This window comes from Sorex fumeus, unplaced genomic scaffold (genome assembly GCF_029834395.1).
Source record: "Sorex fumeus unplaced genomic scaffold, SorFum_2.1 ptg000037l, whole genome shotgun sequence".
NCBI classification, from domain to species: Eukaryota; Metazoa; Chordata; class Mammalia; order Eulipotyphla; family Soricidae; genus Sorex; species Sorex fumeus.
The window spans coordinates 24,649,716-24,663,875 of NW_026606094.1; the positions used below are offsets into that span (position 1 = coordinate 24,649,716).

Here is a 14,160-nt window from a genome sequence, read left to right on the forward strand (position 1 = left end):
TTGGAAAAGTGAATAAAGTTAGTTATACAGAATTATGAACCAGGAATTTGGGGTTTTGTGACTTTTTTTCTTGTTTGATGAGAGGGCTTTTAAAATAAAGTCTGAAATAGAAAACAAGTCATCCCCATATAGTAAGCTCTGTTCCTAACAAAGTCTGAAAAATTGTTACAAGTGTTCTAAAATGTGGTTATTAATACTTTACATACCTTATCTTCATGTATATATACACATTATCTGATTAGCATTTTAAAACCACATTTCCATTATTCAAGACCATAAGCATTCTCTAATAAAGAGCACACTAGCCACAGATTAATTTCACCCATGTATATTTCCTTGAAACAGTGTTTTCCAAAATTAAATTGCTCATGTAAGAGGGAACAATTGGCTAGAATTAATCTCAATACTGGGATCATATACATTCAGAAATCATGTAAGAATATATTGCTATGGCTGAATATAACTCGGGTAGCAGAATGATTATCACAATTATCACAATTATCAATAAAAATCTAGGCATTGAAGTTTATGCTGCACTTTTAACAATGAGTTTACATCAAAACAAATGGCAAGGCATATGGCATATAATCGTGTATTTGGAGTGGGCAGAAATTCCTTTTACTTTATGTGATTATGCTTTTAAAACTGTACTTCTACAAAGTTGGAGGAAATCTAGGAGGAAATCTAGGTGTCTGCAAAGCTTTGTATTATGTCGGCCTAATGAAGAACACAGAAATATCTTGTAGAAATGTTGATGTGGTATGGGTCCCAAAATATTTTTGTTATGAGGATTTTCATTGAGTGTTTATATAAAATCTTAAACTTTCAGAGGACAGGTAAGTTTAAATAGTGTTTTGAACAATGTATTTGTGACATTAAATATCAAACTAAAATTTTTAAAGATAAAGAACACAGAAAACTGCAAAATTAACAAAGGAAGCAGAGAAATGATTTATGAGGAAAATGTATTAATGATATCTCATCTTAAAAAACTCTTCCCTATAATCAGAATGCCTTTAAAACCAATAGAATATGTAGGCTAATGATACGATGCCAAAGAAGTCAAAATGTACTTTATTGCAAAAATATAAAGTCTTAAAATTGCATATGATGTTTTATACCATTTCACCAATAGGCCAAAGCCAGCACAAAAATTATCAAGCCAGAAAAACTTGAAAACAAACAAATTTTTGATTAAAATTGTTATATATATATATATATATATATATATATATATATAATGTGATGCCATGCTGTGGAGCATGATTCACTACCAAATTCCCTCTGACATGGGCACAGTCACTACCTTACCAATCTGAGCAAGTCAAAATGAATACCTATTGCCTATGGATAATGTCCTTTCATTATCTTCTGAAACATAGATATTTGCAATATATTACAATTATTCGAATCAATCTCTCAGTCCAATAATTTCATAGAGTAGAAAGTCATTTGATCAATGTGTTTATGATCTACTTTTTAGAAAGTGATGTTAAAGCATATTGACTATTAGATCACTACTCTGTTTACTGATACGTTGTTAAGTGTAAAATAAAAAAAAAAGGAAAAACCTGAAAAATCACAGAAAATGCTTGGCATCTACACAAACACAATCTCAGTGGACTAACCACTACTGTGTAATTTTGTCACTATAGGTCTTCTTGCTCCATACTTTTGCTTCATGCAGTGGGTTCAATGATATCCATGTTTGTTCCAAATAGGGCAACTAACTGTTCTTCATAGGTCGCAATGTTCCTTTTCATGATATCCATGCAAGGTCCCAAAAGCCTTTCAAATGCTTGCACATCCATGGCTAAGAAAAGGGGAGAACAACAACAACAAAAGTTCTTTACTATCGGTATCATTTCTAAGACACTTACGTTACCTATTTTGCACGATGTTAGTAGTGCAGTTGTATTTTTAAATAAACATCAAATACAAGAAAAAAGAATAAAACTTAAAAACAATTTACGTCCACAGCAGAAATAAGGTTCCTTGGCAATAGTGATGTGCAAAACTAGGTTGGTGGGGTATTACTGGTCCAGGTTAAAAAAAGAATGAGGGACTGTTATTGGCCAGACCTTGGCATTTTAAAAACTAAGTTAGTTTTGATGTTTTTGTTTCAGTAATAAAAACTTCTTAAAGGCAGCATGAGTGTGTTTGCTATCCTGTTTTCCTTTTTCAAGGTTTACGTGAAACCAGATAACAAAGACCAACTATCTTTTATTATTCTTACTCTTAACATAAAACTGTTTGGTCAATCAAAATGGTGGCCAAGGGGCTAGAGCTATAGTATGGTGGATAGGGTACCTGCCTTGCATGAGGACTGACCTGGGTTTTAATCCCCAGCACCGCAAATGGTCCCCTAAGCCAGCCAGGAGTGATCCCCGAACACTGACAGATGTGGCCCCAAGACCCAAAAAATAAACCAAACAAAAGTGTTTTTTGTGTTTAGTAAATGTTGAAAATACTTATATATTATACTTATACATAATCTACGCAAAGAACTCATACAACATATCACATGTGAGAATAGCTTACATCAAAAGAAAAATTATTGGAAGGCAGCTATGCTCACCTCTATACCACCAATGCTTACAAAAGAAAAAGTATTGGGGAGAGAGTAGAGAAAACGTTACTCTCTGTATTGCTGGTAGGAATGCAAAGGTACAACCATTTTAGAAAACAGTATAGAACATCCTTGAGAGGCTAAAAATAAAGGTACCGTATGATCCAACTAGGAATCTATCCAGAAAAAAAAATACAACCCTCCTCTTCCCCCGCACAGACATTTACACAAATGTTACTTACAGCCCAGTGTTTACTGAATCACTACATGGAAAGAATCAAAGTGAAGATATGGTATGTTTATACCAAGGAACACCATTTAGTTATGAAAAATGATAAAGTTTTGCAATTCCAAGAGATTTATGTGAAGCAAAATATATTAAAAATAAAAGACAACTATTGGATGATTTTACCAGTATGAAAATAAGAATATAAAATTGATAAACAGACAAAACAAAATAGAGATGCAGACAGTTGTATATTGACAACAGAACTAAGATCACCTCAGGAGACACATACAGAGAGGAGAGAAATTATAAAGGAAATATATAGAAGCTGGAGAGGTTATACAGCGGGTAAGGGATTTTGCCTTACACACATTCAACCCTGGTTCCATCTCTGGCAACTCAAATGGTCCCCTGAGGCCCACTAGGAGTGACCCCTGGGCACAGAGCCAGGAGTTAGCCCTAACCACTGCTGAGCGTGGTCCAGAAATCAAAAGGAAATAAACAAAATCTAAAATAAGACAAAAAAGTGATCTATAAAAATCATAAAAATATATCAAAAATTAAAATGATCAAAAGTCATAAAAAGAAAACCTATCTCTGGAAAGCACTTATAAAGAAAAATATTCTATGCACATGCCTACCAAAAAGTTATCTTTCTCCCCTACCCTCAAACTGGAATCCAAAAGTTCAAAACATTTACAAGGGAGGATGATTATAAATAATCTATAACATTTATACTTAGCTAATAAAAGAATGTTACCTTTTCACATAATAAAGTAAGAAAATATCTGAGCTATAATGAGTGGAAAAGTAGTTTACAACGTGTTAAAAACAGGAGACCCAGATTGGTGGTAAGAATTAAGTAGTGGTGCACTGACCTCGCCTGTCGAGACCCTGAGTTTGACATATAGCAATGAATAACTCCCACCCAAACAACACCACACAGTTTGATCCTGGTGTCCCCCAAGAAAAAGAAAAAAGCTATGGAAAGTTTTTTAAAAAGAGAAGGAATAATAATAGAAAGTAGATACCACTGGGGGTGGGGAGTGACTCAGATTTTCTACCTTTCTGTACTTCATAAACTTTTCTTTAATATGAATATAACACTTTATTAATTAATGGATCTATACTCACATAACCTTTCTTTTATAGGGTCTAATGTCTCTCTTCAGGAAAATGACCTGTCAGTTTCTAATTGTCCTCTCTTTCATCCAAGTGTAACACTTGATTCCTATCATACTTAGATAAATTCTTGAAAAGAAGTAACTTCATAGAGAAGTTAATTCAGAGGATAGCAGAAAGCCTTAAGAAAACTGAAGCTAAGTTCATAATAGAATCCACAGAGTGACTATTACTGTTGAAGATTCGGGGTTTTGCTTCGGAGGACATCTATAGTGCTGGGAGTGACTTCTAACTCAGTGCTGGCGGTGAATGTGGTACCTGAGATAACTAACCCTGAGCTCCTGATTATAAAGCATGCACTCAAGCTCTCTGAGCGATGGCCCTAGCCCATTCTGAAACAGTTGTGTTAAAAAAATAAAAAATGTCTCCAATATTGCCAGCCCTGAATTTTACCTTTCATTGTTGGTTTTTTTTTTTCCCTTTACTTTTTGGGTCACATCTGGCGATGCACAGGGGTTACTCCTGGCTCTGCACTCAGGAGTTACTCCTGGCGGTGCTCAGGGGACCATATGGGATGCTGGGAATCGAACTCTGGCCGGCCGCATGCAAGGCAAACGCCCTACCTGCTGTGCTATCTCTCCAGCCCCACCTTTCATTGTTCAAGTAAGTTATTTATTATATGTAAATTAAGTTTTATCCAGAAATCTTCTATAGTTATGGAAGGCATTTCTGTTAAACTAATTGGTATTTTTTTTTACCATTTTACAGTTGAACAATGATAATCTTAATGTTCCTTGGATAAACCTGAACCTTCAATTCCCAGGACTAGGATGAGTAATTATTTCCACAGACATTCCAGCTTGCCCTGCAGAGTTCAACATACTTCATAAAAATACTGTTGCAACCTATTTTGTTGAAGAAAACCATGCACAGCATTTATTTAAAAGAGGAGTTGAAACACTCAGAATTCTCAACCACCAAACTAAGAGGTTACTTCATGCATGTACAAAAGAATATATACATGTGTACATATAAATGTATGTGAAATTTATTTACTTTTTTTGTGAAGCAAGACAATTTTTATTGAAGCTCATTTAAAAAGATGTGAGGGTAGAGAAAAGAAAAGTATGTGCCCCAGAGATAACACAGGCTTCTCCTGAGTGAAAATAAGCAAGCAAAGAAATAGAGACAAACAAGCGATGTAAGTGTTGACTCAATGGAGAACACGGACTTGAAGAGCAAGTCATACATGAAAATGTTTAAAGAAAAAAAGATTCCTACAAACAGATTTCATAATTCAATGAACCCTAACTTTGTTGGATTTTTTGTCGGCCCCACAAAAACTTGTGAAGTCAATAAAACATTCGATGCAGCATGAATCCATAAAATGCAGCCCTGACAATTTCTAGCAGAAGCAAGCCCGCTGTAGGGTTTCCTACCTAAACATTTGACGGTCCCGATGGCGTGCGCGGAAGCTGCTCGAGGTTTGTTAGTTACCAGAGCAAGTTCTCCAAAGTATTGGCCCCGAGAACACCGAGCAATCTCCACTGCACCATTCTCCTCCACTTCGGATATACCCTGACAAGGTAATCGGAAGTATAAACTTTTATCAGTTTCGGAAGGAAAATTCAATCTTACTCATTCCTTGGCAATACTATGAAGATTTCGTAGACTTAACTGGTGCTTACCTTTCTTTTCATAGTAATTTTCACTTCCCCAGACTCTACAATGAAAAAGGAATCAGCTGAGTCTCCCTATCAAAAAAAAAAAAACAGAAGGTGAAAATGCAATTTAGTGGGTGCAAGCCTATTGCCCATCACAGCCCTGAAACTGAACCCAAACCTTTTGTACCTAGATGATTTTACTGAGAAGTCAAACCCTACTGGAACAGCCCATCTCGCTTTCTAAACAGATAAGGTTCAGTCGTCAATTACATGACAATGATTACATTTATCAAAATTACTCAAAACAGTACATACGCTGCCATAGTAACATCCAGTCTGTTAAACTCTACCATAGCAAATCTAGTCTGCTAACTATAGACCAAACATGATGGTCACTTAATACCTCTATTGCAAATCTCAACACCCAAAATGAGAGAGCAAAATGGAATGCCCTGCCACAAAGGCAGGGTGAGGTGGAGGGGACGGGGTGGGCATGGTGGGAGGGATGCTGGGACCACTGGTGGTGGAAAACAGGCACTGGTGGAGGGATGGGTATTCAATCATTGTATGACTGAAACACAAGCACGAAAGTTTGTAAGTCTGTAACTGTACCTCACAGAGATTCACTAATAAAAAAATTTTTAAAAATAAAAATCTAGTCTGTTAGAATATAATAACACAGGGTGGGTAAGAATTTACCTCCAACTTTGGTCTGGGTAACATCACTCATAGTCCTGCCCCAGTGGCGGCCCCAATACCCAGTGGCATCATTACTCCAGCAGCAAGAGTCTGTTGACCATTATTGGGCTTCTCAAGAGGAGCTAATGTAGGCATCTGGTTGCCCTAACATTTCAAGCATTAATATGACTCAAGATACTCCACTGTCTCCCAGAGAGGAGAGAGCACACACACTTATTAGGAAGCACTGGATGTTTGTACTGCTAGGACTAGATGTTTGGCTGGGACCAAAGTTGGAGATGCCAGTTTGCTGACACACTGCCTCCAGGCCTTGACATGACCTTCTAACTGAAAAGTGTGGCCATGTAGCACAGCAGACACATTTTTTTTTTTGGCTTTGGACACTGCCTTGAGTTCCACTCATCTCTGCTGAAATAAATGGTATGTCAACAAAGGATAACAGACACCAACTTTCCTGAGCCTCTCAAGGTGATTCTAGAGAAATCGGTATTTTTTAAATGTCCAAGCAGAATTCAAGAAATATATTATCAGAGTACATGACAAAAAAAGGAGCTGAATTTAGATTTCTATAGTATGATACAGACTTGTTTCATAAACGTTAAAAGACAACTAAAATCATAAACACTCTTAATATTCATATTTTTATGATCTTTTTACATCAAGTTTTTATAAATTTCATGTCACATTTTCAAGTGCTTTGGACATAATAGGTCTCTAGAGTAATGTGTAATTTTTTCATTTTCAAAATATGCTCAAACTGTACGTAAAATCAGTGGAATCGGAATGTCTTTGGACTGTGCCAAAGTCAGTTTTATAATTTTGCTATTGTCCAACAGCAATTCAAGATTTCTGGAGAGAATTTGGGCCTCACTGAACTGTTTTTGGTCTATATATCTATTATGTACATCTACACTCATTTCAAAACAAAAAGCTATATGAACCATTTTAAAGGTGCCCTAAATTTTGTTATTCACCCACTTATACAATTTAATATATGTGTTGATGTCATTCATCAACAAGCATATATAGAACATTTCTATGTCTATAACTGGCCGTGTTTAACAGTTTGACTCCTGGCTGTTCTGATTCTACTTTATTTGTTTGCCTTCTAAAACAATTATTCTTTCCTCAGTTCCACAGACCTTGGATCTTGTTTCACGTATACCAAATGAAGAAAATATTTTAGATAAAAATACTTACTGTAAAATAATATTACATAATCTGTTTAAATTTGTTTAAGTCATTTACTTGACGCTTTTTAAAAAATGTAATTTGGAAATTTAGGTAGAACCATGTGCATGCTTGTGACATCAACTGTCTTCATAAGTCCTGCTTCATGTTAGCTCTCTTCTCCACGGTATTGGTAAAGTCTTAATTTTGCCTTGTTTTTGTTTTCTTTGGGGGCGGGGGGCGGCAAACCTGGCAGTGCTCAGGACTTAACTCTGGCTCTGAGCTTGGGGATCATTCCTGGTGGTGCTCAGGGGACTACATGGAGTGCTGGGAATCAAACCTGGGTTGGAAGCATGCAAGGCAAATGCCCTACCACCATACTATCTCTCTGACCCCTGTAATGAGATCTTAGAAAAGCATTAGGCCAAGGAGTCCATTGTCCTATGTAATGCCCAAAAGTCCATAGAGTATGTGGCACAGTGTGTGTATGGCACAGAGTATATATGGGCTCAGGATGTCTCTGGTGTAGCATGTGGCCTACTTGGCTAACTACATCAGGGAGAAGTACTTAGGATTTAGTACATCAGGATTTAGTACAAACTAATTATGCAAATCCATATAATCTGAGGTACCTTCTGGGTCCTCATGAATCTCATGAACTACTCACTTTTTTTTCCTCTTGTAGAAACATTTTTTTCACCTACCCACAACATTTTAATCTTTATGTACATAAGAATTGAATGTCATGGACAAATACAAAATTATGCAGAAATCCTTTGATGGTTTAATACATCTTCATTAGGAATAATTATATAAATACAAATATTCACAGAGATTAATGGCTGTAAATTAAACCATTTTAATAGGTCATTTGGTAAATCAATATTCATTTAATCCATCACTACATACTAATTATAGACAACACATGAAAAATTTATAAAGACATAATGTACACGAAACCTTTTTTGAAGCATAATCCAGGAATTACAAAAGAATTTTATACCTGAGCAATTATTTGTTCCCCATCGTTGTATACTTTGGTGCCTATCACATCTACCACTTTCAGGCGTTCAGAAAACTATAAAGAATAAAGACAGACAATATTAAGTTGGAACAGGTGAATTCAATGATCTATCTATTCAGAAGTTAAAAATTAGTGTCTTGTGGGCCAAATAAACCAAGTAGGTATGGATTTGTATGTGTGTGTATCTGCTGTATCAGTGAACTGAGAGCATTTAATAATAATTTCTCATGAAAAGTGGGCATTTCCGACTCCCATGTAAAATCAGGACACTTGGCAATACTCTGCACCCACTGACACATGGCAACAATAAGCTATGATGGAACCCGAAGCTGTTCTTTAAATGAGCACCTGTTCTCCAGCTTACCATAGTCTTGTCCTGGCTTGATTTTCTTCTTTATGTTACTTGCTTAGCTCTAAAGCATGTAGAGTTCCAGCTCCTGGTCTATTTTTATTTAGACATATTCTGCTAGAGAAGATCAGCTGCCTAATAAGTATTTTGTAAGGTGGCCAACATTTCTAACAGGCATAAAATGATGAACTGACCATGAGATATTTCAGTAGATGAGTCAGTTCTAAACCCCAAATTCTTAGGCCAGGATGCTGAAAGAATGATGCCACCATCCACTAAGAAAGGGAGGAGAGGGGAGGAGCTGGTTTGGGTCAGGTTACCCTGGGAAGGAAACATACAGTGGTGGGCATTCGGATAACATTAGCCTGCCCTTCTAGAAAGGGACTGACCGCTGATGTCAATTTTAGGCGGCATGAGCATACATACAGCATTTAAAGTCAGGGATTTAATAAGTGGTTAAGGGTAGGCTGGAGTTAAAAAAAAAAAACCCATGAGAGAGATCCTGTAAGGGTTATTTTAAGAGGAAGGCAGAAGAGAAATAAAGTGCAGACATAACTGAAGAGAGGACGTGAGGACCCACTGTTCAGATAATCTCTCCTGTGAGTCTGAAGCTAATGGTGGCTGCCTGCATTTCCATGGTATTTTAAGCCCACTGTCAGATAAAACCCATATATCAGCCTGCTAAAAAAGCTGGTAGCAGTCTATCATTTGTAGACTGCAAAGTGAACATACAATAAACAGCAAAAGAATTATTTATATGCAAATAATATAATTTAACCTTTTCAGGTGAAAATATTGATACCTTATTCAAACAAACCTTCCTATAAGTACTAAATATTCCTAATGAAACAGAAAATGCTAAAGCAAAATGAAAGCAAAATCATAGACTTACCTCCAATGATTTAAGGAATGGCAGTGACTCAATAAAGCTTTCATACATTTTTCTTTTTTTGGCATTATTTTTTACAATTATCCTCCTGAAGGTTACCCTGTCCTAAAGTCAGAACAACAAATACAATTATTAGAATATTACAGATTTTAAAAAAATGTTTCATGGGATAAACAGTCTTACTGAGTTTTATTTGATTCCCTGTACTGAACAAGCAGTAGCTTTTGAGTATGAAAAAATATTAAAATTGCCATACTTTCTTTCTCTGTTTTTTTTTGGGGGGGGTGTGCACTCCCAGTGATGCTCAGGGGACCCATGCAGTCTGGGGTAGAATCTAGGCCTCCCGCATACAAAGCATGCACTCGACCCTTTCAACTCTCTCTCCAGACCAAAATCACTATAGTTTAATACAACGAATTTAAGATGTTTACTTCTTCACACATGAATTATAAAACCATATCAAATGTTATTTTCATTATTTTAAAAGAAACATCTGTTGACTTCTAGAAATCATACCAACATACAATTGGAATATCCCCACAAGGGGGCACTGTTGTACCTTTTAAAAAGTCTATGCTCACCCCCCCCACCCCCGAAAGATTTAAGCTATATTGACCTACAACATTGGAAATTAAAAACTGATACACTTATGAATTACAAAATGCACTCGAAGGTGGGACTGTTTAACCTCTTACATAATTACTATTTTCTTATTTTTAGATATGAACATTCAGCAACTCTCTTAGCAACATTTATGTTTGACAATTAGCACTGGTAACTATAATCACTTTTCTGTATCTTAGATCCCCAGAACTTGCTCATCTTAGAACTTGAGATCTGAACCCTTCGAACAACATGTCCTCATTTCCCCACCCTGCCTCTGGCAACACCATGGTAAAATCTGTTTCTCTTAGTTTGGACCAGCACCAGATTCTCTGACTGTGGATGACAGAGCTGGATGTTACAAAATCAACTTTACGGGACAATGTCAGTATTTTTATAAAATTTTTTTACTAGAAGAAATTGCAGGAGTGCATTTCTTTTTCTTTCTCTTCTTGCAGGGTAGGGGGTGTCATAGCCAGCAGTGCTCAGGGCTTAGTCTTGGATCTGTGTTCAGGGATCACTCCCAACAGTGCTCAGGGAACCAATGAGGTGCTGGGGATTGAAAGTAGCGTGGAAAGAAAGCGTCTTCTGTGCTATCTTTCCAGCTCTATAGATTGCTGTTTTTCTTTAGTAAAGAAATTATAATATGAGATCATGAGAAGTTACTCTTTTCAGGTTTTTGGCCATAAAACCACTATATCAGTTTTATTTCTTAATGTGAAGGCACAGAGAAATGGCAACTTTCTTGAGGAATATCCATTTTCAGCCTTAGTATTTCTTCCCATAACTTGAAAAGGTGCAGAACTCAATTAAGGAAGAAGGAGAATTTTTAAGAGCTAACAACAGAAAACTATGGCTTTCCTACAAATTTGTTTTGAAAAAATACCTATAAAACAATTTCTAATTAAGAGCCCTCAGAATTGTGCTATTTTGTATGCACTGATAAACAATTATGCTATTTTAATATAAAAATTGGATTAATAACTGACTTGCCAACCCACTAAAGATACATTTTTAAAAAACTGTATAATGACCAAAAAAAAGTCAGCATGGTTGAAAGTCTTCAGGAAATTAGCATCTTATTCTCCAATCTCGTTTATTACAATTTAGTAATGGTGGTAATTTGCATTTCCTGTACGTGTAATCACTTTTTTTCCAATAGAAAATTTTACAAGGTGATTAGAAAAAAGTGAAATGATTTTGAAGTCTTCCTCTACATCAGAACTAGACAGAGCCTAGCTTCTTAAACCATGGGCTCACAATAACTGGATGTGGGGTGTAGCAAAAAAAAAGTAAGTGTATTTTAAATATTTCTAGTTATTTATATACCGATGCACAACTGGGATCACATAACAATCTGTCAGGAAAGAAACAGAGTTGTGAATGGAAAATATTTAAGAAGTGCAGAGACAGAGTATTATAATAAGAAAGAAAATAAAAAAGATTTAAGTCACAGACTTTCAGTATTCAAAAGCTCTGCCTTTAAGGGATCATTAATCCATATTTCATATAACTTTCAGGTGATTCTGAGATATACTCAAGTTTGGAAATTAGCTGCAATACTTTTACTTGGACAGTTTATTACAAAACAGAGAAGACTGGACATGGTTCAGCAATGCAGAAATCAACCTCCCTGAGCTATAAGGCTCAGGAAGAGTTTCCAATCAGTGGCTGACCTTTCTTCAATAAAGGTGACAGTGGTCCAGCAATTGCCACTGTGACATCTGTTTTCATCTTGGTGATTTCAATCATCTCTTGGTCAAGTAAGTCAGTTAGTTAACTTTGGCTCACAGTGATCCAGCATCCTTTACTATTAAGACTATCCCATTAGAGACCTTTCTTGGAGTATTAACTTGTGATGTTTGTACCAGTATGACACAGGTTTGACGAGTTGGTTTCTACCTTCCCCAAAAGAGTGGTTAGTTGGGCAACAGGCATTCAAACTGTTACATTTAAGTACAATTTCTCAATTTTTTAAAAAGTAGTCTCACTTATTCATGTGCCTTCAAGGAAACCCTCAAAAACAGCCATTTTAATTGCACATAAAGATTAGTCAAAAAGAAAATTCTAAGGATACATAATCTTTCTCGGGAGTGTGAGACTCATCAACACTGGGAATGCAAGACCTTTATGGCTAGTTTAAGAACTCTCGAGCAGGGAGGAAACTGGCATTCAAGAGGCCAGCCCACAAAACACCTGCACTTCTCTGCTTTGGGTTTTTCACTTTGCTGCTTTTATTCAAACCTTCAGTGGCCCTTAAAACATCGTAGATGGCAAGTTTCTCTCCATCTGAAACACTGTCAATTTCGCTTACGTAATTCTCCACACATTTTGTTTTAGGGTCGCACCCAGAATTGCTGGGGATTACTTTTGACTCTGTGCCCAGGTATCCCTTCCAGTGGTACTGGGGAGGGAGGACCTATGGGATGTTGAAGGGGTGGGGTGGTCAATCCCAGGTTGGCAAGCATCCTACCTACTGTATCATTTCTTTGGCCCTGACAGCACTTTACATTTTAAAGAACTAAACAGGGACCAGAGAAATAGTACAGGAGTTAGGATGCTTGTCTTGCTGACTCAATCTCTGAAACTGCATATGGTCCCTGCAACACTTCCAAAAGTGACTCCTGAGCCATTAGGAGTAAGCCCTGAGCACCACCAGTTATAGCCTCCAAATAAACAAAAATCTAAACAGTAATTTCCTTGTTCTAATAATGAATATGTGCATATTTTCTTTCATCAAGAGATTCTTCTTTTTTTCTTAAAATTTATTTTTTGTTTCATTAGTGAAACACCATGAGGTACAGTTGTAGACTTACAAGTTGTTGTGCTTGGGTTTCAGTTATACAATGATCGAGTACCCATCCCACCACCGGTGCCCATTCTCCACCCTAACCAATTCCAGTATCCCTCCCACCCCCCCCATCCCCCATCCCACCCTGCCTCTGTGGCAGGGCACACCCTTTTGTTCTCTCTCTCCTTTTGGGTGCTGTGGTTTGCAGAAGAGGCATTGGGTGGCAGTCATGTTCGGTCTATAGTCTACTTTCAGCATACATCTCCCATCCTGGGTGGATCTTCTCAGCACCCTTTATTTGTTGCTCCCTTCTCTATCTGAGCTGCCTTTACACCTAGAGTGTGTGGCTGGCCTCAAAGCCATGGAGTGAACAACCTGGTATTTATCACAGCTGTTCTTGGGTGTTAGTCTCTTATTTTGTTACTTTATGTTACCCAGATGAATGCAATCTTTCTATGTCTGTCCCTCTCTTTCTGACTCATTTCGCTTAGCATGATACTTTCCATGTAGTACCACTTGTATGTAAATTTCATAACTTCATTTTTTCTAACAGCTACATAGTACTCCATTGTGTAGATGTACCAATGTTTCTTTAACAAGTCATCTGTTCTCGGGCACTCAGGTTTTTTCCATATTCTAGCTATTGTAAACAGTGCTGCAATGAACAAACAAGTGCAGATGTCACTTTGACTATACTTTTTTGCCTCTCCGGGGTATATTCCCAGGAGTGGTATTGCTGGGTCAAATGGGAGCTCAATTTCTAATTTTTTGAGAATCGTCCATACTGTTTTCCAAAAGGGTTGAACCAGTCGGCATTCCCACCAGCAGTGAAGGAGAGTCCCTTTCTCGCCACATCCGCGCCAACACAGGTTGCTTTTGTTCTTTTGAATGTGGGCCAGTCTCTGTGGTGTGAAATGATATCTCATTGTGGTTTTGATCTGCATCTCCCTGATGATTAATGATGTGGAGCATTTTCTCATGTGCCTTTTAGCCATTCGGATTTCTTCTTTGAGAAAGTTTCTGTTCATTTCATCGCCCCACTTTTTGATGGGGT

General features: G+C 37.0%; 1 protein-coding gene across 1 annotated transcript in view; it reads right to left on the reverse strand.

Moving 5' to 3' along the window:
- Positions 1-1,051: 1,051 nt before the first annotated feature.
- The window catches only part of PRKAR2B (protein kinase cAMP-dependent type II regulatory subunit beta), a 106,053-nt gene continuing 92,944 nt past the window's right edge, over positions 1,052-14,160 (reverse strand). Inside the window, exons 7-11 of the mRNA XM_056117954.1 lie at positions 9,716-9,817; positions 8,454-8,528; positions 5,606-5,671; positions 5,357-5,495; positions 1,052-1,813 (exon numbers count right to left, since the gene is read on the reverse strand). Coding sequence (XP_055973929.1) covers positions 1,680-1,813; positions 5,357-5,495; positions 5,606-5,671; positions 8,454-8,528; positions 9,716-9,817 — 516 coding nt within the window. The 3' untranslated portion in view covers positions 1,052-1,679. The remainder of the gene's footprint in view (positions 1,814-5,356; positions 5,496-5,605; positions 5,672-8,453; positions 8,529-9,715; positions 9,818-14,160) is intronic.